Source organism: Stegostoma tigrinum, chromosome 13, assembly GCF_030684315.1.
Source record: "Stegostoma tigrinum isolate sSteTig4 chromosome 13, sSteTig4.hap1, whole genome shotgun sequence".
Taxonomy (NCBI): Eukaryota; Metazoa; Chordata; class Chondrichthyes; order Orectolobiformes; family Stegostomatidae; genus Stegostoma; species Stegostoma tigrinum.
The window spans coordinates 65,981,795-66,005,799 of record NC_081366.1 but is presented as its reverse complement, the minus strand read 5'-3'; the positions used below and the strand labels follow the sequence as shown (position 1 = coordinate 66,005,799).

The following is a 24,005-nucleotide window of genomic DNA, read 5'->3' as shown; positions in this document are numbered from 1 at the left end:
GCGAGAGAGCGCGATGAGCGCGAGCGAGAGCGAGAGAGCGCGCGCGCGAGACGCGAGAGCGCGAGAGCGAGAGCGCGGAGAGAGCGAGAGAGCGAGAGCGCGCGCGCGAGAGAGCGAGAGCGAGAGAGCGAGAGAGCGAGAGAGCGCGCAGCGCGAGAGAGCGAGAGCGCGCGCGCGCGAGAGAGCGATGAGCGAGCTGCGCGAGAGAGCGAGAGCGCCGCGCGAGAGAGCGAGAGCGAGAGAGCGAGAGCGCGAGAGCGAGAGCGCGAGAGCGAGAGAGCGCGAGAGAGCGAGAGAGCGAGAGAGCGAGAGAGCGAGAGAGCGAGAGAGCGAGAGAGCGAGAGAGCGAGAGAGCGAGAGCGCGAGAGAGCGAGAGAGCGAGAGAGCGAGAGAGCGAGAGAGCGAGAGAGCGAGAGAGCGAGAGAGCGAGAGAGCGAGAGCGAGAGAGCGAGAGCGCGCGCGCGAGAGAGCGAGAGCGAGAGAGCGAGAGCGCGCGCGCGAGAAGCGAGAGCGAGAGAGCGAGAGCGCGCGCCGAGAAAGCGAGAGCGAGAGCGCGGCGCGAGAGAGCGAGAGCGAGAGCGCGCGCGCGAGAGAGCGAGAGCGAGAGCTGAGCGCGCGCGAGAGCGAGAGAGCGAGAGCGCGCGCGCGAGAGCGAGAGAGCGAGAGCGCGCGCGAGAGCGAGAGAGCGAGAGCGCGCGAGCGCGAGAGCGCGAGCGAGAGAGCGAGAGAGCGAGAGAGCGAGAGAGCGAGAGAGCGAGAGAGCGAGAGAGCGAGAGCGAGAGAGCGAGAGAGCGAGAGAGCGAGAGAGCGAGAGAGCGAGAGCGCGAGAGCGCGAGAGCGCGAGAGCGCGAGAGCGCGAGCGAGAGAGCGAGAGAGCGAGAGAGCGAGAGAGCGAGAGAGCGAGAGAGCGAGAGAGCGAGAGAGCGAGCGAGAGCGAGAGAGCGAGAGCGCGAGAGAGCGAGAGAGCGAGAGAGCGAGAGAGCGAGAGAGCGAGAGAGCGAGAGAGCGAGAGCGAGAGAGCGAGAGAGCGAGAGAGCGAGAGCGAGAGAGCGAGAGAGCGAGAGCGCGAGAGCGCGAGAGAGCGAGAGAGCGAGAGAGCGAGAGCGAGAGAGCGAGAGAGCGAGAGAGCGAGAGAGCGAGAGCGAGAGAGCGCGAGAGCGCGAGAGCGAGAGAGCGAGAGCGAGAGCGAGAGAGCGAGAGAGCGAGAGAGCGAGAGAGCGCGAGAGCGAGAGCGCGAGAGCGCGAGAGCGCGAGAGCGCGAGAGCGCGAGAGCGCGAGAGAGCGAGAGAGCGAGAGAGCGAGAGCGCGCGCGCGAGAGAGCGAGAGAGCGAGAGAGCGAGAGCGAGAGCGAGAGAGCGAGAGAGCGAGAGCGCGAGAGCGCGAGAGAGCGAGAGAGCGAGAGCGAGAGAGCGAGAGAGCGAGAGAGCGAGAGAGCGAGAGCGAGAGCGCGAGAGCGAGAGAGCGAGAGCGCGAGAGCGCGAGAGCGCGAGAGCGCGAGAGCGCGAGAGAGCGAGAGAGCGAGAGAGCGAGAGAGCGAGAGAGCGAGAGAGCGAGAGAGCGAGAGAGCGAGAGCGCGCGCGCGAGAGAGCGAGAGAGCGAGAGAGCGAGAGAGCGAGAGCGAGAGCGAGAGAGCGAGAGAGCGAGAGCGCGAGAGCGCGAGAGAGCGAGAGAGCGAGAGCGAGAGAGCGAGAGAGCGAGAGAGCGAGAGAGCGAGAGAGCGAGAGAGCGAGAGAGCGAGAGCGCGCGCGCGAGAGAGCGAGAGAGCGAGAGAGCGAGAGAGCGAGAGCGAGAGAGCGAGAGCGAGAGCGAGAGAGCGAGAGCGAGAGAGCGAGAGCGAGAGCGAGAGAGCGAGAGCGAGAGAGCGAGAGCGAGAGCGAGAGAGCGCGCGCGAGAGAGCGAGAGCGAGAGAGCGAGAGAGCGAGAGAGCGAGGAGAGCGAGAGAGCGAGAGAGCGAGAGAGCGAGAGCGCGCGCGCGAGAGAGCGAGAGCGCGCGCGCGAGAGAGCGAGAGCGAGAGCGAGAGAGAGCGAGAGCGCGAGAGCGCGAGAGCGCGAGAGCGCGAGAGCGCGAGAGCGCTGAGAGCGCAGGAGAGCGAGAGAGAGAGCGAGAGAGCGCGAGAGAGCGAGAGAGCGAGAGCGCGAGAGAGCGAGAGAGCGAGAGAGCGAGAGCGCGCGCGCGAGAGAGCGAGAGCGAGAGAGCGAGAGCGAGAGAGAGCGCGCGCGAGAGAGCGAGAGCGAGAGAGCGAGAGAGCGAGAGAGCGAGAGAGCGACGAGAGCGCGCGCGCGAGAGAGCGAGAGCGCGCGCGCGAGAGAGCGAGAGCGCGCGCGCGAGAGAGCGAGAGCGCGCGCGCGAGAGAGCGAGAGCGAGAGCGCGAGAGAGCGAGAGCGAGAGCGCGAGAGAGCGAGAGCGAGAGCGCGCGCGCGAGGAGAGCGAGAGAGCGAGAGCGCGACAGCGCGAGAGCGCGAGAGAGCGAGAGAGCGAGAGAGCGAGAGAGCGAGAGAGCGAGAGCGCGCGCGCGAGAGAGCGAGAGCGAGAGCGCGCGCGCGAGAGAGCGAGAGCGCGAGAGAGCGAGAGCGCGAGAGAGCGAGAGCGCGAGAGAGCGAGAGCGCGAGAGAGCGAGAGCGCGAGAGAGCGAGAGAGCGAGAGCGCGAGAGCGCGAGAGCGCGAGAGCGCGAGAGCGCGAGAGCGCGAGAGCGCGAGAGCGCGAGAGCGCGAGAGAGCGAGAGAGCGAGAGAGCGAGAGAGCGAGAGAGCGAGAGCGCGAGAGCGCGCGCGCGAGAGAGCGAGAGCGAGAGAGCGAGAGCGCGAGAGAGCGAGAGAGCGAGAGAGCGAGAGAGCGAGAGAGCGAGAGCGAGAGAGCGAGAGAGCGAGAGAGCGCGAGAGCGCGAGAGCGCGAGAGCGCGAGAGCGCGAGAGCGCGAGAGAGCGAGAGAGCGAGAGAGCGAGAGAACGAGAGAGCGAGAGAGCGAGAGAGCGAGAGCGAGAGAGCGAGAGAGCGAGAGCGAGAGAGCGAGAGAGCGAGAGAGCGCGCGCTGTGCGCGAGAGAGCGAGAGAGCGCGCGCACGAGAGAGCGAGAGAGCGCGAGCGAGAGCGAGCGAGAGCGAGCGAGAGCGAGCGAGAGCGAGCGAGAGCGAGCGAGAGCGCGAGAGAGCGCGAGGAGAGAGCGAGAGAGAGCGAGAGAGAGCGAGAGAGAGCGAGAGAGAGCGAGAGAGAGCGAGAGAGAGCGAGAGAGCGAGAGAGCGCGAGAGAGCGCGAGAGAGAGCGAGAGAGAGCGAGAGAGAGCGAGAGAGAGCGAGAGAGAGCGAGAGAGAGCGAGAGAGAGCGAGAGCGGCGAGAGAGCGCGAGAGAGCGCGAGAGAGCGCGAGAGAGCGCGAGAGAGCGAGAGAGAGCGCGAGAGAGAGCGAGAGAGAGCGAGAGAGAGCGAGAGAGCGCGAGAGAGCGCGAGAGAGCGCGAGAGAGCGCGAGAGAGCGCGAGAGAGCGCGAGAGAGCGAGAGAGAGCGCGAGAGAGAGCGAGAGAGAGCGAGAGAGAGCGAGAGAGCGCGAAGAGAGCGCGAGAGAGCGCGAGAGAGCGCGAGAGAGCGCGAGAGCGAGAGAGCGAGAGAGCGAGAGAGCGAGAGAGAGCGAGAGAGAGAGAGCGCGCGCGAGAGAGAGCGAGAGAGAGAGAGCGCGCGCGAGAGAGAGCGAGAGAGAGAGCGCGCGCGAGAGAGAGCGAGAGAGAGAGAGCGCGCGCGAGAGAGAGCGAGAGAGAGAGCGCGCGCGAGAGAGAGCGAGTGAGAGAGCGCGCGCGAGAGAGAGCGAGAGAGAGAGAGCGCGCGCGAGAGAGAGCGAGAGAGAGAGAGCGCGCGCGAGAGAGAGCGAGAGAGAGAGCGCGCGCGAGAGAGAGCGAGAGAGAGAGCGCGCGCGAGAGAGAGCGAGTGCGAGAGAGAGCGCGCGCGAGAGAGAGCGAGAGCGAGAGAGAGCGCGCGCGAGAGAGAGCGCGCGCGAGAGAGAGCGAGAGAGAGAGAGAGCGCGCGAGAGCGAGAGAGCGAGAGAGCGAGAGAGCGAGAGAGCGAGAGCGCGAGAGCGAGAGAGCGCGAGAGCGCGAGAGCGGGCGAGAGCGCGAGAGCGCGAGAGCGCGAGAGAGCGAGAGAGCGAGAGAACGAGAGAACGAGAGAGAGCGAGAGCGAGAGAGCGAGAGAGCGCGCGGCGTGCGCGAGAGAGCGAGAGAGCGCGCGCACGAGAGAGCGAGAGAGCGCGAGCGAGAGCGAGCGAGAGCGAGCGAGAGCGCGAGAGAGCGCGAGAGAGAGCGAGAGAGAGCGAGAGAGAGCGAGAGAGCGAGAGAGAGCGAGAGAGAGCGAGAGAGCGAGAGAGCGAGAGAGAGAGCGAGAGAGCGAGAGAGAGCGCGAGAGAGCGCGAGAGAGCGCGAGAGAGCGCGAGAGAGCGCGAGAGAGAGCGAGAGAGAGCGAGAGAGAGCGAGAGCGCGAGAGAGCGCGAAGAGAGCGCGAGAGAGCGAGAGAGAGCGAGAGAGAGCGCGAGAGAGCGCGAGAGAGAGCGAGAGAGAGCGAGAGAGCGCGAGAGAGCGCGAGAGAGCGCGAGAGAGCGCGAGAGAGCGCGAGAGAGCGCGAGAGCGAGAGAGCGAGAGAGCGAGAGAGAGCGAGAGCGCGCGCGAGCGAGAGCGAGAGCGCGCGCGAGAGAGAGAGCGAGAGAGTGAGAGCGAGAGAGAGAGAGCGCGCGCGAGAGAGAGCGAGAGAGAGAGAGCGAGAGAGAGAGAGCGCGCGCGAGAGAGAGCGAGAGAGAGAGAGCGCGCGCGAGAGAGAGCGAGAGAGAGAGAGCGCGCGCGAGAGAGAGCGAGAGAGAGAGCGCGCGCGAGAGAGAGCGAGAGAGAGAGAGCGCGCGCGAGAGAGAGCGAGAGAGAGAGAGCGCGCGCGAGAGAGAGCGAGAGAGAGAGCGCGCGCGAGAGAGAGCGAGTGAGAGAGAGCGCGCGCGAGAGAGAGCGAGAGAGAGAGAGCGCGCGCGAGAGAGAGCGAGAGAGAGAGAGCGCGCGCGAGAGAGAGCGAGAGAGAGAGCGCGCGCGAGAGAGAGCGAGAGAGAGAGCGCGCGCGAGAGAGAGCGAGTGAGAGAGAGCGCGCGCGAGAGCGAGCGAGAGCGAGCGAGAGCGCGAGAGAGCGCGAGAGAGAGCGAGAGAGAGCGAGAGAGAGCGAGAGAGCGAGAGAGCGAGAGAGCGAGAGAGAGAGCGAGAGAGCGAGAGAGAGCGCGAGAGAGCGCGAGAGAGAGCGAGAGAGAGCGAGAGAGAGCGAGAGAGAGCGAGAGAGAGCGAGAGCGCGAGGAGAGCGCGAGAGAGCGCGAGAGAGCGAGAGAGAGCGCGAGAGAGCGCGCGAGAGAGCGAGAGAGAGCGAGAGAGCGCGAGAGAGCGCGAGAGAGCGCGAGAGAGCGCGAGAGCGAGAGAGCGAGAGAGCGAGAGAGCGAGAGAGAGCGAGAGCGCGCGCGAGCGAGAGCGAGAGCGCGCGCGAGAGAGAGCGAGAGAGTGAGAGCGAGAGAGAGAGAGCGCGCGCGAGAGAGAGCGAGAGAGAGAGAGCGAGAGAGAGAGAGCGCGCGCGAGAGAGAGCGAGAGAGAGAGAGCGCGCGCGAGGAGAGAGCGAGAGAGAGAGAGCGCGCGCGAGAGAGAGCGAGAGAGAGAGAGCGCGCGCGAGAGAGAGCGAGAGAGAGAGCGCGCGCGAGAGAGAGCGAGAGAGAGAGAGCGCGCGCGAGAGAGAGCGAGAGAGAGAGAGCGCGCGCGAGAGAGAGCGAGAGAGAGAGAGCGCGCGCGAGAGAGAGCGAGAGAGAGAGCGCGCGCGAGAGAGAGCGAGTGAGAGAGAGCGCGCGCGAGAGAGAGCGAGAGAGAGAGAGCGCGCGCGAGAGAGAGCGAGAGAGAGAGCGCGCGCGAGAGAGAGCGAGAGAGAGAGCGCGCGCGAGAGAGAGCGAGTGAGAGAGAGCGCGCGCGAGAGAGAGCGAGAGAGAGAGAGCGCGCGCGAGAGAGAGCGCGCGCGAGAGAGAGCGAGAGAGAGAGAGAGCGCGCGAGAGCGAGAGAGCGCGCGAGAGCGAGCGAGAGCGCGAGAGCGAGAGAGCGCGCGAGAGCGAGAGAGCGAGAGAGCGAGAGAGCGCGCGAGAGCGAGAGCGAGAGAGCGCGCGAGAGCGAGAGAGCGCGCGAGAGCGAGAGAGCGAGAGAGCGCGCGAGAGCGAGAGAGCGCGCGAGAGAGCGAGAGAGAGCGCGCGAGAGCGAGAGAGCGCGCGAGAGCGAGAGAGCGCGCGAGAGCGAGAGAGAGCGAGAGAGAGCGAGAGAGAGCGAGAGAGCGAGAGAGCGCGAGAGAGAGCGAGAGAGAGCGAGAGAGAGCGAGAGAGCGCGAGCGAGAGAGAGCGCGAGCGAGAGAGAGAGCGCGAGAGAGAGAGAGAGCGCGAGAGAGAGAGAGAGCGCGAGAGAGAGAGCGACAGCGGCGACAGAGAGAGGGAGAGAGAGAGAGAGGGAGAGAGAGAGAGGGAGAGAGGGAGGAAGAAGAAGAACTCTCCGCCGTTGAAGCTTGTCTCACAAGTGGGACAACTTGGGTCCCTTCTCATTGGAGAGAAGGAGGCTCAGGGGGATTTAATAGAGATATACAAGATGGTCAGTGGATTAGATAGGGTGCACAGTGAGAGTCTTTTTCCGAGGATGATGACTTCAGCTTGTACAAGGGGGTGCAGCTACACATTGAGGGGTGATGGATTTAAGACAGATGTCAGAGGCAGGTTCTTTACTCAGAGAGTGGTAAGGGCGTGGAATGCCCTGCCTGCCAATGAAGTTAACTCAGCCACATGAGGGGCATTTAAACAGCCCTTGGATCAGCATATGTTTGACAATAGGATAGTGCAGGGGAATGGGCTTCGATTAGTTCACAGGTCGGCGCAACATGGAGGGCCGAAGGGCCTGTTCTGCGTTGTGTTCTTCTATGTTCTATGTTCAGTTGTCTTAATGCAAGGACAATCATTTTAGCGCCAGAATGCCGCTGCAAAGTTCCTCAGGGTCATGTCAATGGCCCAAATATCTTTGATGGTTCCATCAGCTCCTTCCCCTCTTACAAAATTCACATGAATAAATGGTTTTTCCTGTTTATAGTCTGCAGTTCTATTCATGGCTTCAGAGATCCAGAAACAGCCCCTGTCCATATCTGGACATGGTACCCGGTTGACATTCAGGATTGGGTTGATAATGCAAAGTAACATTCATGCCACACAATGGGAATTGACTAATCACCAAGAAACCAGAGTTTAATCACTGTTCCTTCGCATTATCATCATTCAATGTCCTACCATCAACGCTTCCTGGAAGTCATCATTGACCTGAAACTGAACTGAAATTGCTATATAAATGCCTACAAAAGCAGGTCAGAAACTAGGAATCCTGCAGTGAATAACTCACATCTTGATTCCCCATTGCCTGTTCACATCTACAAGTCAATACAAGACTATGGAGCGTATTCCATCATTTTTTGGAAAGACTGGGGCAGCTCCAATGCCACTGAACAATCTCAACTCCTTTCAGGAAAACGCAGTCATCTTGACTACACCGCCTTCAACATTTGCTTCCTCTACCAATGACACACTATGACAGCAATCTGTACCATCTGCAAGATGCAGTGCAACTTCCAAGCCTGCAATCTTTATCAACTAGAAGGTTAAATGTGCAGGAACATAAGCATTTCAAATTTACAGATCTTTCTGTCTTGGACATATCTTGCTGATTCCTTTTTGCTGTTTGAATTTCATATCCAACAGGGTCCTATTACTTCGCTCTAAAGGGAACATGTGACAAATTTGTATCAATCTTGGCTGATGTTTTCAAATTGCATGGATGGACAGATGAATCAACAAGTAGCAAATTAAAAAGGGTCTTCATTTTTGAAAAAAGGGCCAAGCACAATAGAAAAGCATGTGTTCATTAAACGAGATTGGAGCCTCAGAAGGGAATGCTGCAATGTCAGAGCTGTGAAGTCAAATTGTGAGGCTGTCTGCATTTTGGGTTTGATGTCAAAAGGTCCCTTGGCACTTTCCAAACAGAGATACTCCTCTGGACCTATTGTCAAGAGTCCTCAGATAACCCATGTTATCAAAAAACAGAAGGGTTCTGACCCAAAACATCACGTTTTCCTGTTCCTCCGATGCTGCCTGGCCTGCTGTGTTCCTCCAGCTCCACACTGAAATTTCTACTCATCATCAACTTAATTGTTATATCATGTGAACATTCTGTTCAAAGTAGTCTTAAAGTAGAATGATGTGTTACAGAAATGGAAGTGAGCTTCCTTTCAGCTACTACTCGGACACTACTCAGGCACAGCTGACTCAGGCAATGGAAAGCAACGTAGTCATCAAAACACACATTTATAATGAACCTACGTACCAAGACTTGTGAACCAAATCTACTTACCTTAATTAACCTTGAAACACCAATGACAGTCAGGACCGACTAAAATAGCTCATGCATTCTTCAAATTTGAAATGATAGCTTGCCCCAGAATATTTAGAAAGGGACAGCTCAGTAAAGCAATCTACAGCATTAGTTTTGTGAGAAGGTGCATCAGGGCATTATAACACTCCAAATACCATTTGTAGCAGGGATACTATTATTCAAGTATCAATTGCACATTTTCAAAGTTTAAAAAGCAGTAAATTATGCTCAAGTCAGGAGTAATATTTTATTTAAATTACTCCCTCAGTGCACATGGAAAAGGCAGAGTTCCCCCTTAAAATGCCATACTTCAGTCATATGCCCTTGTAGATGCATCAGACTAACTTCATTACTGTGTACATAGAAAGCCCAGTATGCAACATCCTTTTCCCATGGTCTGGTAGGCTTTGATCAGAGCAGCTCCCTTTAAGGCCAGGCCACCCCAGGAAACCACAGTACCAGCTATGCATGTTGAGTGAACATCAGTATCAAATCATCCAAAAGCTCAAGGCCCTAAAAATAAACGTTTCATCCAACTGGAATTTACTCCTGTAAAAGACCATACTTTCTGGATCTTTTTCTTAAGTTGTTCATGGGATATGGGTATTGCTGACTAAGCAACATTTCTTGTCCATCCATAATTGCCCTGCAAGTGACGGCGGCAATGCTAAGCTGCCATCTTAAACTGTAGTAGCTCCTGGGGTTGAGAACACCCTAAATGCTGTTAGGAGGGGAGTTGCATGATCTTAACCTTCACAACCAAGCTAAAAGTCTGCATTTAAAAAAATGAAACATTAAAAAACTGAGGCTTAAGAAATTAGCAAACTTTCACCATATTAAAATTTAAAAAAAGGAAAATTCTGAAATTGTATGACATCGAAAAAGAAGTTACTTCGACTCTAAGTAATATTGATGTCCCAACTTTACCCTTTTATAGAACAATACAGTGCAGAGCAGGCCCTTCAGCCCTCGATGTTGCGCCGACCTGTTAACTGACCTAAGCCCCTTCCCCTACACTATCCTGTCCACCATTTCTCCATGAGATTATTATACAAATTTAGCAGACTTGGCATTATCAAACAGATTAGCAGAATAGGTCTGATGGTCTAATACATTCAACTTTCTTCTTGAACCATAGTAGTCCATATGGTGAAAGTACATCAGTGTCGTTAGGTAAGGTGTCCAGAACCTAAAAGTAGAGGCAATAATGTCCTTGCCATGAATTTCTTCCTTCCCTTTAAAGTGATAATTATTTGTGAAGTGCTGCCCTGAGACATTCAGATCTTTCATACTAATCACCCTCACTACTAGAACATGATCCTTTTAACACAGGCACCAGCACAATACAATCACAGTACTCATGAAGTCTTGAAACCACATCCCTTCATTGGTTATTCTACCTGGACTGGTTGGGCAGGCAAGGAATCCTAGTCTGAAAATCTATAAAATCTAGGGGAAGCGCAGAAAAGGGAGGAGAAATAGAAGGGAGTAGTAGTAGTACAGGCAAAGAGAAAGACTAAAACAATAAATTATTTCACAGAAGGGATCAATAGATCTTCAGCAGCTATTAGAGAATTCTATAATAGCTGATAGCTTGGACTAAGGGAATTTATGATCCTCTGCAGCTGGAAATGCTACATTGTACCTCACCCATTACCCTTAAGCTTAAAATCTACCAACTGCAGTGGAGCCATTTACTTAATTACCAGGAATGCATTCTATGTGAAGTTCTTATTCATAATGAGCCCCTGACTCAAATTACTAAAACAAAACTACAAATTATTCAAGATTCAACAGGCAGTGTTATCTTGGATTTGCTTAGTACCTAAGTGTGAAGCTGGATGAACACAGCAGGCCAAATGGCATCTCAGGAGCACAAAAGCTGACGTTTCGGGCCCAGACCCTTCATCAGAGCTCTTTGGATTCTCCAGCATCTGCAGTTCCCATTGTCTCTACTAAGCAAATCCACCAGGATCCAGAGTATGTACACAGGTATTCTGCACACTCAATTTAAACCTTGCAGCATTCCCACTCTTGACATCACAATACCTTGTTGTTGTTTAAAAAATTCTGATCTATGTGCCTCTTTCAATCCCTTGTTTGTCTTTTCCAATGCTACAACCTGCTTACCAACCCTAGATTGAGTCAGTTTAACAACAGTACAACAATACTCCAAAAAGGTATTTGGAGGCTCTGCCTCTACTGAAGAGAAGGCGATGGTCTAGTGATATTAATTGCTATAACAATAATTAAGAGACTCAGGTAATGTTCTGGGTACCCAGGTTAGAGTCTTGCCTTGGCAGACTGTGAAACCTGAATTCATTAGAAATCCAGAATTGAGGATCTAATGCTGACCATAAAGTTGTCAATTGTCAGAAAAATCCATCTGATTCACTGATCTCCTTGAAGGGTCTAGGCCCGAAACATCGGCTTTTGTGCTCCTAAACTGCTGCTTGTCCTGCTGTGTTCCTCCAGCCCCACACTTTGTCATCCCCAAGATTTTGTTGACAAGAGCCAGACCCATAAAACACCACAAAGCTATAATTCCTATTTATATTAATGGCTAGTATTTTGAGCTGCTGATACCAATAGAGGAAGTGTTGAAATGCTTCACAGTCAATTCAGTACCTTTGAAGTGGAATTGCTACTATAATATAGGAAGGACAGCAGCTAATTTACACACAGCAAATTCCCACAAAAGATAACCTATTTTCTTGCTTATTGAGGGATGAAAATTTCAAACCACCAGCAAGAAATTTCCCTCCTGTGAAACAGCATCATGGAATCTTTTACATCCACCTGCAAGCTCCTAACGGTGCTCAGTTCCTGTAAGCAAACAATAAGTCATCACTAGAATCAGCCTTGTCCAACCCAAAAAGTTCAAAAATAGGACAAGCCAAGAAATAAAAGTCAAATGCAATTAGAATGAAATGACCGATGTTTTGAGAAGTGAAGTCAGAGCCATGGGAGTGCAGGTTAGATATTCTTGCCTGAAGCTACTGACTGCTGGTGGCACTGCTGTGAACATGGCACTGCATCATTTGATGCTCTCAGCCAACAGTCAACAAGACAGAAAAACAAAAATTTGATTAAGAATCCTTACTCGTACCTAGTACTCACTGTGAAGTGCCTAGCAACATGCATCAAGAAAATTAAACGGCCGTGTGACCACAAATCGAGAAGTGCCGCAGCTGAAATTTGAACAATTTTCTATTTCAACCACTTTACATTGACCTCCACAACTCCAGAACAATTGTCATAGCAAATGCAGAGTAAGATTCCTCAATTTTACATTTCAATTTAATGATGATTATCAGGTGGTTTTGGATGAATCAAGGTCCACCTGAATACAAAAGATTTGCATTTTGGAAAAGAACCAAGCAGATGATTGTCACCTCTATTCTCCAACAACCCACAGAGTGATTCATTGTAGTCAGCACAATATTTCTTTTTGAAAATGCAGACAGATGCTGAAGGTGGTTTGAATAAAACTTCTTTAGGTTATCCCACAGCTTGATCAAGATTGAAAGTGTGCAGGTCAAAAACATCTCTCAGAACACTAAGAACCAATTAGACACAAATGTTCCGTTTATTTCAACAATCAATTCCACTTCTCTCCTCTTTCAGGGAATGCATCTACTGGCTCACTTTTATGCCATTCTAAGGATATGGGCTCCACAGGCAAGGCTAATACTTATTGTTGTGTCAATTCAGAAGCCAATTAAATACTGACTATATTAGTGTGCGCAACTCAAATCACATTTAGGCCAGACAGAAGGAAGGTTTTGTCACTTCAACGACATTAGTGAACCAGCTGTGTCTTTATGACAATTTAAAGCTGTACTGTCATTTGCACCAATACTAGTTTTCATTTCCAAATTTTCTATTACTATTTTTAAAATTAATTCTCCACATACTAAAGACGTATTTACATAGAACATTACAGCACAGTACAGGCCCTCGATGTGCCGACCTGTCATACCGATCTCAAGCCCATCTAACCTACACTATTCTATGTACATCCATATGTTTATCCAGTGACGACTTAAATGTACCTAAAGTTGGCGAATCTACTACCGTTGCAGGCAAAGCGTTCCATTCCCTTACTACTGAGTAAAGAAACCACCTCTGACATCTGTCCTATATTTTTCACCCCTCAATTTAAAGCTATGCCCCCTCGTGCTCGCCATCACCATCCTAGGAAAAAGGCTCTCCCCATCCACCCTATCTAACCCTCTGATTATTTTATATGTTTCAATTAAGTCACCTCTCAACCTTCTTCTCTCTAATGAAAACAGCCTCAAGTCCCTCAGCCTTTCCTCGCAAAACCTTCCCTCCATACCAGGCAACATCCTAGTAAATCTCCTCTGCACCCTTTCCAAAGCTTTCACATCCTTCTTATAAATGTAGTGACCAGAACTGTACACAATACTTCAAGTGCGGCCGCACCAGACATTTGTACAGCTGCAGCATAACCTCTTGGTAGCGAGTTTTGAGAAGATTTGTAGCTCAGGTTGAGTTTCTGGATGTGAGTTTGCTCGCTGAGCTGGAAGGTTAGTTTTCAGACGTTTTGTCACCATTCTAGGTAACATCAGTTAGCCTCCGATGAAACGCTGGTGTTATGTCCCGCTTTCTAATTATCTGTTTAGGTTTCCTTGGGTTGGTGATGTCATTTTCTGCATTGGTGATGTCATTTCCTGTTCTTTTTCACAGAGGATGGTAGATTGATTTGGAGCCAATCTACCATCCTCTGCGAAAAAGAACAGGAAATGACATCACCAATGCAGAAAATGACATCACCAACCCAAGGAAACCTAAACAGATAATTAGAAAGCGGGACATAACACCAGCGTTTCATCGGAGGCTCACTGATGTTACCTAGAATGGTGACCAAGCATCTGAAAACTAACCTTTCAGCTCAGCGAGCAAACTCACATCCATAACCTCTTGGTTCCGGAACTTGATTCCTCTATTAATAAAAGCTAAAACACTGTATGCCTTCTTAACAGCCCTGTCAACCTGGGTGGCAACTTTCAAGGATCTGTGTACATGGACACCGAGATCTCTCTGTTCATCTACACTACCAAGAATCTTACCATTAGCTCAGTACTTTGCCTTCCAGTTACTCCTATCAAAGTGCATCACCTCACACTTGTCTGCATTAAACTCCATTTGCCACCTCTCAGCCCAGCTCTGCAGATTATCTATGTCTCTCTGCAACCTACAGCATCCTTCGTCACTATCCACAACTCCAACAACCTTAGTGTCGTCTGCAAATTTACTAACCCATCCTTCTAGCCCTCATCCAGGTCATTCATAAAAGTGAAAAACAGCGGTGGACCCAACACCGACCCTCGCAGCACACCACTAGTAACTGGTCTCCAGGATGAACATTTCCCATCAACTACCACCCTCTGTCTTCTTTCAGCAAGCCAATTTCTGATCCAAACTGCTATATCTCCCACAATTCCATTCCTCCGCATTTTGTATAATAGCCTTGCTGAAATCCATATACACCACATCAACCGGTTTACTCTCATTTGAAACTAAGTTCTTTGGATTATTAGGGTGGGGTCTAAATTATTAGCACCATAACGTTACCACTATCCTACTATATATGAACCTTATTATGCTGGGCTTTGATTAACCCTGGGATGAAAAACATCTGCCCAGCTTCAATGCTCACTCCTAATTTGCCAGTTTTTGATTGATGCACTAGAAAGGTTTTATTGTTAAGAAAGCAAAAATGTGTGCAGCCTGAAGAAAAGCCCTGTGAACACAGCAGTAACAAATCTTTCCCTAACCCAGTAAAACATTTAGCAATATTTCAGTTTATATATACAGGAAATATAGCAATTTAAGAAATGTTCTATGCATCTGAATGTTTCTCTAGTCCCACACTTAATATTCAACATCAGAAATGTTTCCATTGATATAAAATATTTCAAACGCAGATGCTTATTCTGGCTGGTCACCCGTTTTCCTTCGAGAATATTTGTTTAATGCTAATGCTCCAACACATTGGAATAAAATGTTCCCTAAGTCCAAACACATTAAGATAGCAAGTGTGTGTGTGCGCGCTGAGAGAACGTAAGGGGGCTACATGGCACCTTGCTTCATACCAAATGCTACACCCAACATGTGTGGGGTTAATTGCTTGTCCACAATACTGCAACCCTGGTTGACATGAGCTGAATCAAAGGGAGCCCACGTATCTTCAAGTCACACTTTTTGCAAGTGAACCCATCCTTGGTCACGAGATCAGTCTGACACCGTGCCACGCCACTGATCAGCAAAGCAGCTCTTAGTGAATCAATTTTATTTGGGGAGGAAAAGGGAAGTGGGGAAAAAAAGCTGGTTAAATCAAGGGATTTCATCACACATAAGCAATTTTCCCCATTGAAATCTGGGACTTGAGCATTTTTAATTCTGTTAATGGCTCCCTCTAGAGGATAACTGCCTGAGCTGCACTTTTATGATGTTCTAGAGTCATAGAGATGTACACCACAGAAACAGACCCTTCAGTCCAATTTTTCCATGCTGACCAGATATCCGAAATTAATCTAGTCCCATTTGTCAGTATTTGGCCCATATCCCTCAAAACCCTTCTTCTTCATATACCCATCCACATGCCTTTTAAATGTTGTAATTGTTCCAGCCTCCACTACTTCCTCTGGCAGCTCATTCTACACATGCACCAGCCTCTATATGAAAAAGGATGCATGTTGCCTTTCAAAACTTTGCTTATTTGTTACAAACTGGTAAAAGATGTTTGATTTCCTTTTTATATAAACTGCCATTCTACTCCCATATTCTCCATCTGCCAGTTTTATTTCCTTTTCACTTCTCTCAACTTCAACTTGGTCTGACTCATTTTGAAGGATTCCCTGACATATGCCATACAGCCTTATTTTGTTTAAAGAATGCTTGTACTTCCATTAGTTCTTCCTGTCAACTTTTGATTCCATTCTATCTTGCCTCAATACCTGATTGTCCCACTGAATTCATTCTTTTTCAATTTTGAGGTTCTACTTTAGATTGTTCAGTTCTTTGACATGGGACATATGGCACAGAATCAAGCCATTTGACTTGACCAGGCCATGCTGATATTCATGTTCTACTTAAGGCTCTGTTCATCTTCACCGGCTTAATCTACTGCCTTTCTCACACAACTCTTACACCATTTTTATAAGTGCACCCTCTCCAGTGCCTATAATCTTTTTTGATTATGGTGAACAGAACTGTGTGCATACTCTAATTGAGGTCTGATGCAGTTTTAGCTTAACTTTCTTACGTCTTTACTCACGATTTAAACAATATTTCTTGGTTTTCTCTTTTTGTTATGGCCTTGCTAATCTATAGTGCAAGTTTTAGTGAGACTCCTGCATTACTAAACAAAAGTTCATATGCCCACACTGACCCAAGAGTTTCCAGAGGCCAGCTATCCTAATTCTTCAGCATCCGATCAACTGATATGTTCTTGGTCCAACTAGCAGGAAAGTATCAGTCAAGGAAGTCTCTGGAATACATTTCAGAAACTCTTCCCCCTCTTTTCCTTCACTGTATATCATCCTAATTGATATTTGGATAATTAAAGCCTCTCAATGTCAATATCACCACTCTACAATTCTTGTATATCTCTGTAATTTCCCCATAGATTTGTTCCTCTATCTCTCACTCACTAGTAGAGAGATTACGCAGTTTTTGTTTTTTGCTTTTCATCAAATTGAATCTACCATCGCCCCATCAAGTAACCCTCTCATGTTCTAAAGATTTAAATTTGTTTTCTTATGGGTGGAGAAGGGATGAAGAAGCCTGTAGGACCCAGATGTGAGTGTGCTATAATCGACTCAAGTGTGGCTTTCATTTGTTATTCCAGCCCTATCTAGTCAAAGCAAGTAACCAGCCTCACACTACACTCCAAATGAAATTAGTTAACAGAGCTCCTTGCAGGAGACAGGAACCCCACATGCTGTGGCAAGTATTAAGATGGAAGGTTCTGGAGATTGAAACTTGCATACCAGCTTAAGTCCAATATATCATTACTCTCTATGGCAAGAGATGAATGAGAAATTTAAAAGATCAGTTTAGGTCGAACCATCAGCTAATGCTGCCATCTTCTGGATCTTTGGCAAAATGCAGCCACCAGTGGACAAGTTCTCCAGTCATCAAGTCCACAATTCCATCCAGTTGTCACTGGGACATTAACCAACATTGAGAGATTTTCTTACCAAAAAGGCTGATGAACAAACAACCAGCAATACAATTAACCATCATGTTATCGCAAAGCAGAATTTTGGCTAGAGGAACATCGTGAGCTACACAAGTCCATCTTCAGTGAGGATAAGCTCCATCAAGCTATGTGACATTATCACTGTGCTTAATGGATAAGCATCTAACAGATCTGTCAGCTCAGCACTAGGCATCCATGAAAGATTGTGGGTCATCTGCAGGAACAGAATTGTATTCCAGCACAATCTGGCAAGATCATGGCTCACCGTATCCACCATTACCCAGGCAATCAATCCTGGCTCAACAGAGTGCATAAGAGCCTGCCAGGAGCAGGACCAGGCATACCTAAAAATGGGGGTGTCAACCTGGTGAAGCTATCAAACGACTGTGTGCCAAAAAGCATAGATAACAGGGCTAAGTGATTCCACAATGAATGAATCAGATCCAAGTTCTGCAGTCCTGCCACATCTAGTTGTGAACAATGGTGGACAATTAAACAACTCACTGGAGGTGGTGGTATCACACATTATCCACAGTAGTAGGGGAACAGTGCAACATCAGTGTAAAAGATGAGGCTGAAGCATTCATAATAACCTTCAGCCAGAAGTGCTGAGTGGATGATCCATCTCTGCCTACTTCAGTGGTTGCCACCATCTGGATACCAGTTTTCTGCCAATTCATTTCACTCCTCCACAATATCCAAGGCAGTGGACATGGTGAGGACTATGCACCCTGACAACAGTCCAGCCATAGATTTGAAGGCTTGTGCTCCAGAACTTGCCACCTGCCTTAGCCAACAGGCGTAACACAAGCATCTATCTTACAATGCACAAAATTTCCCAAGTGTCCCCTGTACTCAAAAGGCAGGTTGAATCAAACCCAGACAAATAGCAGCCCATCAGTTTATTCTTAAATAATCAGGAAATTGATGGATGGAGTCAGTGATATCAAGCAGCACTGCTTAAGTGATGTTTGGTTTGGGTGCTGCCAGGCCACTCAGCTCCTGATCTCATTATAACTTTAGTTCAAATTTGGACACACGAGCTGAAATCCAGGGATTAGGCGAGACTGCCTGCCTTGACACCAAGGCCGCATTTGATCTAGTGTGGCATCATTATGGAGACACGAGCAAATAAGAATCGGAGGAAGAAGAAAAAAAACTTTCCTCTGACAAGTGCAGCTCCAACAATACTCAGGTGGCCTGACACCATTCCGAGTAAAAGCTGCCTACAACAAGTTGCACTGCAGAAATTCATTAAGGTTCCTTCGACAGCACTTTCCACATCACATCCATTACCATCTAGAAGGAAAAAGGCTGCAGATGCATAGGAACACCAGCATCTGCAAGTTCCTCTCAAAGTTGCACACCACCCGTCTTGAAAACGTACTGCCATTCCTTCAGTGTCACTGAATCAAAATTTTGGGACTCGCTCCCGTACGCATGACCTGCCTACAGGACAAGGTCTGGAGTGGTTCAAAACATCGTACAACTAGCTTCTCAACTAGCAAAGAAGAATAAATACTGGCTGGTAGCGACACCCACGTTATTAACTTTCCAGAAGAGCCAATCGAGAAAGATCATTACTGGCTTGTAATAAACCAATGGTTACTTTGGTTAGTGGAAACCAATAGGGAATGAATTATTAGGATTACATGAAGCATATTGGAGAATGTTAAGAATTTTAGATGAAGTGGAATTTTTTGACTGTTGCAACCAAAACTGTAAAGCATCCTGTGACAGCACAAACAGTTAAATATACAAAGGCCACAACAGCATACTGGATGTGTTTGATCAAAAACAAAACTCAGGCTTTCAGGAAGTTTATTCTTTTATAACTCAGATCTTCCTTTGGCACCAACGTATCATTAGAACCACACCCACGGTCATGAAATGAAACACTAGGGAACAGAGTGGTGCTAAGGGCTAGAAATGGGCCTTGCATCTCTGGGATCTGAAACTAATTCAAACTGAGATTGATGGGAGGAACATCTCTTCACCCCGTTGACCACAAAGGCTGTATATGAATCAAGCTTGCACAGAATTAGTCCACTTTGTTAGGTCCGGACTGTGGGGCACAAGCCTTTCCCTGATCGTGATAGGCCTGGAGTCAAAGTGTAGGAAATGTCAATTCTCTGGCGGATAGTGACTAGAAAATTTTAACCTGTACTGTTTAGAATGGACCCGGTATTGCTTGGAGTGGATAATTAATCTGCTATTTTTCCTTTTCAGTGTTTACTTGAAATGACAGTCCTCTTTTTGATGAGCTTTTAAAAAAATGTAATGTAAAAACCTTTAAGCACTTTGAAACTGATGTGGTTTTTGTTCAGATTTGTGGGCCCGCAGCTCTATTCTCAAACTGCAGGATTTAGTAGCATAATCATAGAAGCAAAGTCTCCAACAAACTCAAAATGCCAGAAGTACTAACTGCTGATCATTTTAATTAGGATTCTGGAAATGCTGAATGCCACAAGCTTTGTTCAGAGTTCAGGCATCTTCCTCAGACAGCACAATAATGAAGACTGCTCAATAATGACTTGCTGAAATTAAATCAGGCCATAATTTCAGGGATATTAAAGTTAAAGCATTGCAATGCACAACGTTAAAAATCCTGATTTTAAACCACTGCAGTTAACCTTAAACACTCTAGAGCACCACTATTAAAAGAATGGCGATGGCCTTGTGGTACTGTTCAGTGTACTGTTAATCTAGAGACCCAGGTAAATGACCTGTGAACCTGGGCTCAAATCCCACTGAGGTGAAAACTGAATTCAATAAAATATAATAATTTGGATTAAGAGTCTATTGATGACCATGAACCCATTGTTGATTGTCAGAAAAACCCATCTGGCTCACTAATGCCCTTGAAGGAAGGAAATTGCCATCTTTACCCAGACTGGCCTACATGCTATTCCAAGCCAACAGCAATGTGGTTGACTCTTAAATGACCTGTGGGCAATTAGGAATGAACAATAAATGCTGGTCTAGCCAGCAACACCCATATCTCATGAATAAATTTTAAAAATGAAGGATGAAATATTTCATCGAGGATACCTAAAAAAGCCTCTCGTGGCCACTGAATTCTGATTAAAAACAAAATTTAGAAGGGAATTGGACAAGAATTTGAAAAGGAAATTTACAAGTAAAGGGCAGCGAAATTACGTTAAAATAGGTAGCTCAAATTGAACAGTTCATACCAGCGCACACAGTATGTTGAATGATGTTCTTAGCTAAATGTTGACTATCATAAAATACAAAACACAAGCTTCAACTAACCACTGTTTCAATTCACCTCATCTTCTATCTGTCAATTTAATAAAAATGCTAGTCAAAAGCCATTATAAAAATGGGATTACCAAAGAGGGGGGCTTTAAGTGAGCTTTTATCTACCTCAATATTCTGAAGCTTTTGGAATTTATCTTTTAAAATGAAGCCCACACACCATAAAAAAAAGGTCAATTTATCAGAAATGACAGACTAGAACTTACAGAATATCAGCATTGTGTTGTCCAAGTCACACCAGAAACACAGTGGATTGTTTGTACATAACTGGACAGTGCACATCCTACAAGTTATTCTTCTCCATCAACTTCATACTTGCTGCTTTACCAAATATTGCACCTTGCTCTTCCACCAAAATGTGGGAAAATCTCCGTGCCCCCAAACCCTGAATGCATCAAGCAACATATTCTTCCTGCAATGTGTTTCTCAAATTCTTTCATTCCCATAACCTCAAAATGATTAAGCTTCTCATCTCCTTCATTCAGCCTTTCCTCCTGCAAACCTTCCCATTGGGAACAATACATGTAACGCTGAGGGACCACTTCATAACTTACATACCTTTCTAGTTCATGCTTTGCAAGCCAGACTGTGCTCCAGGCTTTTGGCCTTCACCTTGTTGCCTCAAGTTTCTATTTCATTAAAGGGAAGCCCATCAACAAGGCCATATCCAGGAAACCTCCTACCCAGCTCATGCATAGACATCACAATTGGATTGGGGTTAGTGTAACCATATCGCATGCATGTTGTTGATTCCCACCTGGTAGAGCAGTGATGAAGTCCCGTTGCAACATGGGCTTCAGATAGGAGTTGATATGCCCATGCTGGTAATGGCACATCCGGGATATAAGATGCTCCACGAACTCCACCTGATCGGATTCAGACCACTGGTCAAAATATTTAATACACAAATCCTTCTCTTTCTCGTAGTTCCCAGAGGGTCGCTTTCTGGAGACGATCATAGAAGGGGGTCCATTAGTGATCTGGGTTCGGTAATCAGAAAAGGAAATAAAAAGAAACAAATATTATGGATACTTGAATTCAAGTTACAGATCAAAAATCAAAAAACATTTCAATGCTAAAACAATGTTTAAAACACTGCAGCAGACTTTCTGCACATAGCTGGGAAAGGCCAGTGGGAAGAGAAAGGAGCAACAGAGCAGCATTCAGATCTGTCAAAGCACACAGGCTTTTAGAAAATATTCTAGACATCTTAAGGGCTGCTAAAGCTCAATAAATCAGCAATTCTTTCTTTGCAAAAGATTTACTTGCCAGAAAACATGCACAACACAAGAGATATCACAAATCAAATAGGTGCAATATAGCCAAAGCAAACACGCTAAAATGTTTTAAAATCAGCTTTGTAATCGTGGCCTACATAAGCTTTAAGCAAAAAAAATTAAATCCTACCTACATTTATATTTGGTGCATTTGGTGCCTTATAGGTGTTAACTTAAGAAAAAAAACGACAGTAGCAGATCAAACAAATCATCCTAAGTGAGGCAAAGAGACCGACACAATATTGGTCTTGTCAAGTATCTCTCTCCATCGTGTTATACTGGGAAACTAGGTCCAGCAGCAGGAGAGGCAAGACCACACAGCACAGAAAACAAGATTGAACTATCAGAATCAGTCTTAGCTAATCTCAGTCAGGACAACATTAATTGTCTCATTTACTTCTACACTTGAAAAAGTAAAACTTACATGACGACTTTGCAATGTCCCAAACACTAAACTATGCATTCATACCTCTGGAATGGGGCTAGCCAACTGCCCTGCGTTCTGATAATTGCCTGACTCCTTTTGTACATGTTCATGTGTGGACAGTGAGGGGAGTGCAGGACCAAGGTCAAATGTAGTGTTCTAATGGGGTACTGCACATTTGCCACAAAATGCCCACAAGCAGGAATTATCAGACTTCTCTTACTCATGGAACTACACTCCAAGTTATGGCCTTTCAAAAATGTAGGATGAAGAAAGAAATGCAATGACCAGAACTGGTTCCTTCATGCTGAACAGCAAGGTGGAATTAGCAAGGTATGGAGTTAATGCAAGTTTAGAAGATTGCAGGATGTTCTTCATGTGCATGAAGATAAAAAGATTCAATCAGGGAGACAAAGGCAGATAGAGAACAGGGAGATCTCTTCTCAAAATTAGAGCTAGACTTGCTCGCAAGCCACAAAGGAGTACAAGACTTGTGTCCGAGGCCAATTTCTGCACCCCACTGCACTTGGTTTACATCAATGTCATTTCAGTAAGTGTTGCTTGAAGGATTGCGTGATCAAATTAGGTCTTATGGTCAGAGTTGAAGCATTGGCTAAAACATTTATGGAGGCATTGTACAAAATGTGTTTTTTGATAGAGGTACTTTTGCAACAAATTGGGTCAAGATTTCAGTGCATCTGCTCATTATCATTGCAGCAATGGAGTCCATATGGCCCATCGAGTCTATGTGGGCTTCCTTTTCACAGCAACCTGATCAGTCCCTCAAATCATGACGGACCTGGATATGGTGAATAGCCAAAGTCTTTTTCCCAAGGTAGGTCAGTACAAAACTAGAGGGTTTAAGGTGAGAGGGGAAAGATTTAGAAGGGACCTAAGGGGCAACTTTCACATGCAGAAGGTGGTGCGCATATAGAATGAGCTGCCGGGGTGGTGGAGGAGGAAGGTACAAATCCAACATTTAAAAAGGAATCTGGATGGGTACGTGAATAGGAAGGGTTGAGGGGGATATGGACCAAATGCTTGCAAAAAGAGTACTAGATAGGAGATGTGGTCGACATGGATGAGTTGGACTGAGGAGACTGTTTCCATGCCGTACGGCTCTATGACTATTAAGTAGTAAAATCAGAAGCTCCTTTCCTGCACAGGGTAAGAGGAATCTGCAACTCCCTTCTCCTAAAAGGATGATAGGCCATTTGGAGACTCCCAAGAGTGATACAGATAAGATTTGGCATAATGGCATTAACACACAGATCACCCAAGAATGCAGAATACGAACTGGACAATCTATTTCTGCTCCCTTGATCCCAAAACCAAAATTATCTTGTACCTTTTGGGGCTGCCTGCCCAGGTTTAAATTCTGAACAAAATGGTCAGATCACTCATGTTGAGATTATATTCTGCGAGTTCTATGGGGCCCCACACTACACCTTTCACAAGCAGGATCCCCTAGGCTGCAACCAAGTTCTGTCAGTTGATGATTGAGGGCCAAACTATGAAGCATACATCACCTCATGCAACAAAGGCTTATTATACTTAGACAGTCTCAACTAATAAATCCATTGGTGACCAACGCCAGTAGGTTTAGACACAGGAGCTTCAGTGTTGTAATTACGTTGGGGGTATCTACTGAGGTTGGAATGAAGACCCCTCATCAGGTGAGATATATGCACAGCTTGATCTGGATCTGGTTAGTTTGATGCAGTCAGAAGGTACCATGGAAGAGTTCCATGCTCTACATCACCACCCTTCATCTTCAGCACAGAAAAACAAACAAAACTAATGGAGAAAAAGAATATTTTCTAAGTTTATGGAGAAGTGAGCAGCACCATGGACAATGCAGAAAGCAAGGCATGGTACACCATACTGTCAAATAAACAAATGTGCAAATTTCTTTCTAGGACAAGGCATGAGTGGTTTCTGCATCCTTCACAAGTATGGGCACATCACATTTTGTCATCATGTGTGGAATTCGAATGGCTGCCATTTAACTAACACTGGATTTGATTCTGGAGTGACATGGATGTGGCGATGGTTGCATGCTCCCTTATAGCAAGGTCAAATACCACTGGCTCCTCTCTGCCACTTTAAAGAGCATGGGACAGCAGGTGCAGTGTGGTGCTGGTCAAAGGAAATGACAGGTCTGTCACTGGCACCTAGCCCAAGATATCAAGCTAATCCTAAGGGAAGAACAAAAGTCTAGACAGAAGCAAGAGAAAATGATGCACCTCATTCAAACAATGTAATATTTAGGTTATTCTTTTATAACAAACATGAAAAAAGGTTAAGTCCAAGGAAGCATCATTTGGTTTATTTTAGCCAGGTGTCACTGGGGAACCTACA

The 24,005-nt window shown here is 48.1% G+C and overlaps 1 protein-coding gene across 5 annotated transcripts in view; it reads right to left on the bottom strand.

Annotated features, from left to right (window-relative positions):
* Nucleotides 1-24,005, bottom strand: part of LOC125458364 (F-box/WD repeat-containing protein 11) — a 230,917-nt gene that overhangs the window by 112,265 nt on the left and 94,647 nt on the right. For all 5 annotated transcript variants that reach the window (XM_048543600.2, XM_048543601.2, XM_059650768.1 and 2 more), the window contains one exon: nt 20,701-20,923. In XM_048543600.2, coding sequence (XP_048399557.2) covers nt 20,701-20,923 — 223 coding nt within the window. The remainder of the gene's footprint in view (nt 1-20,700; nt 20,924-24,005) is intronic.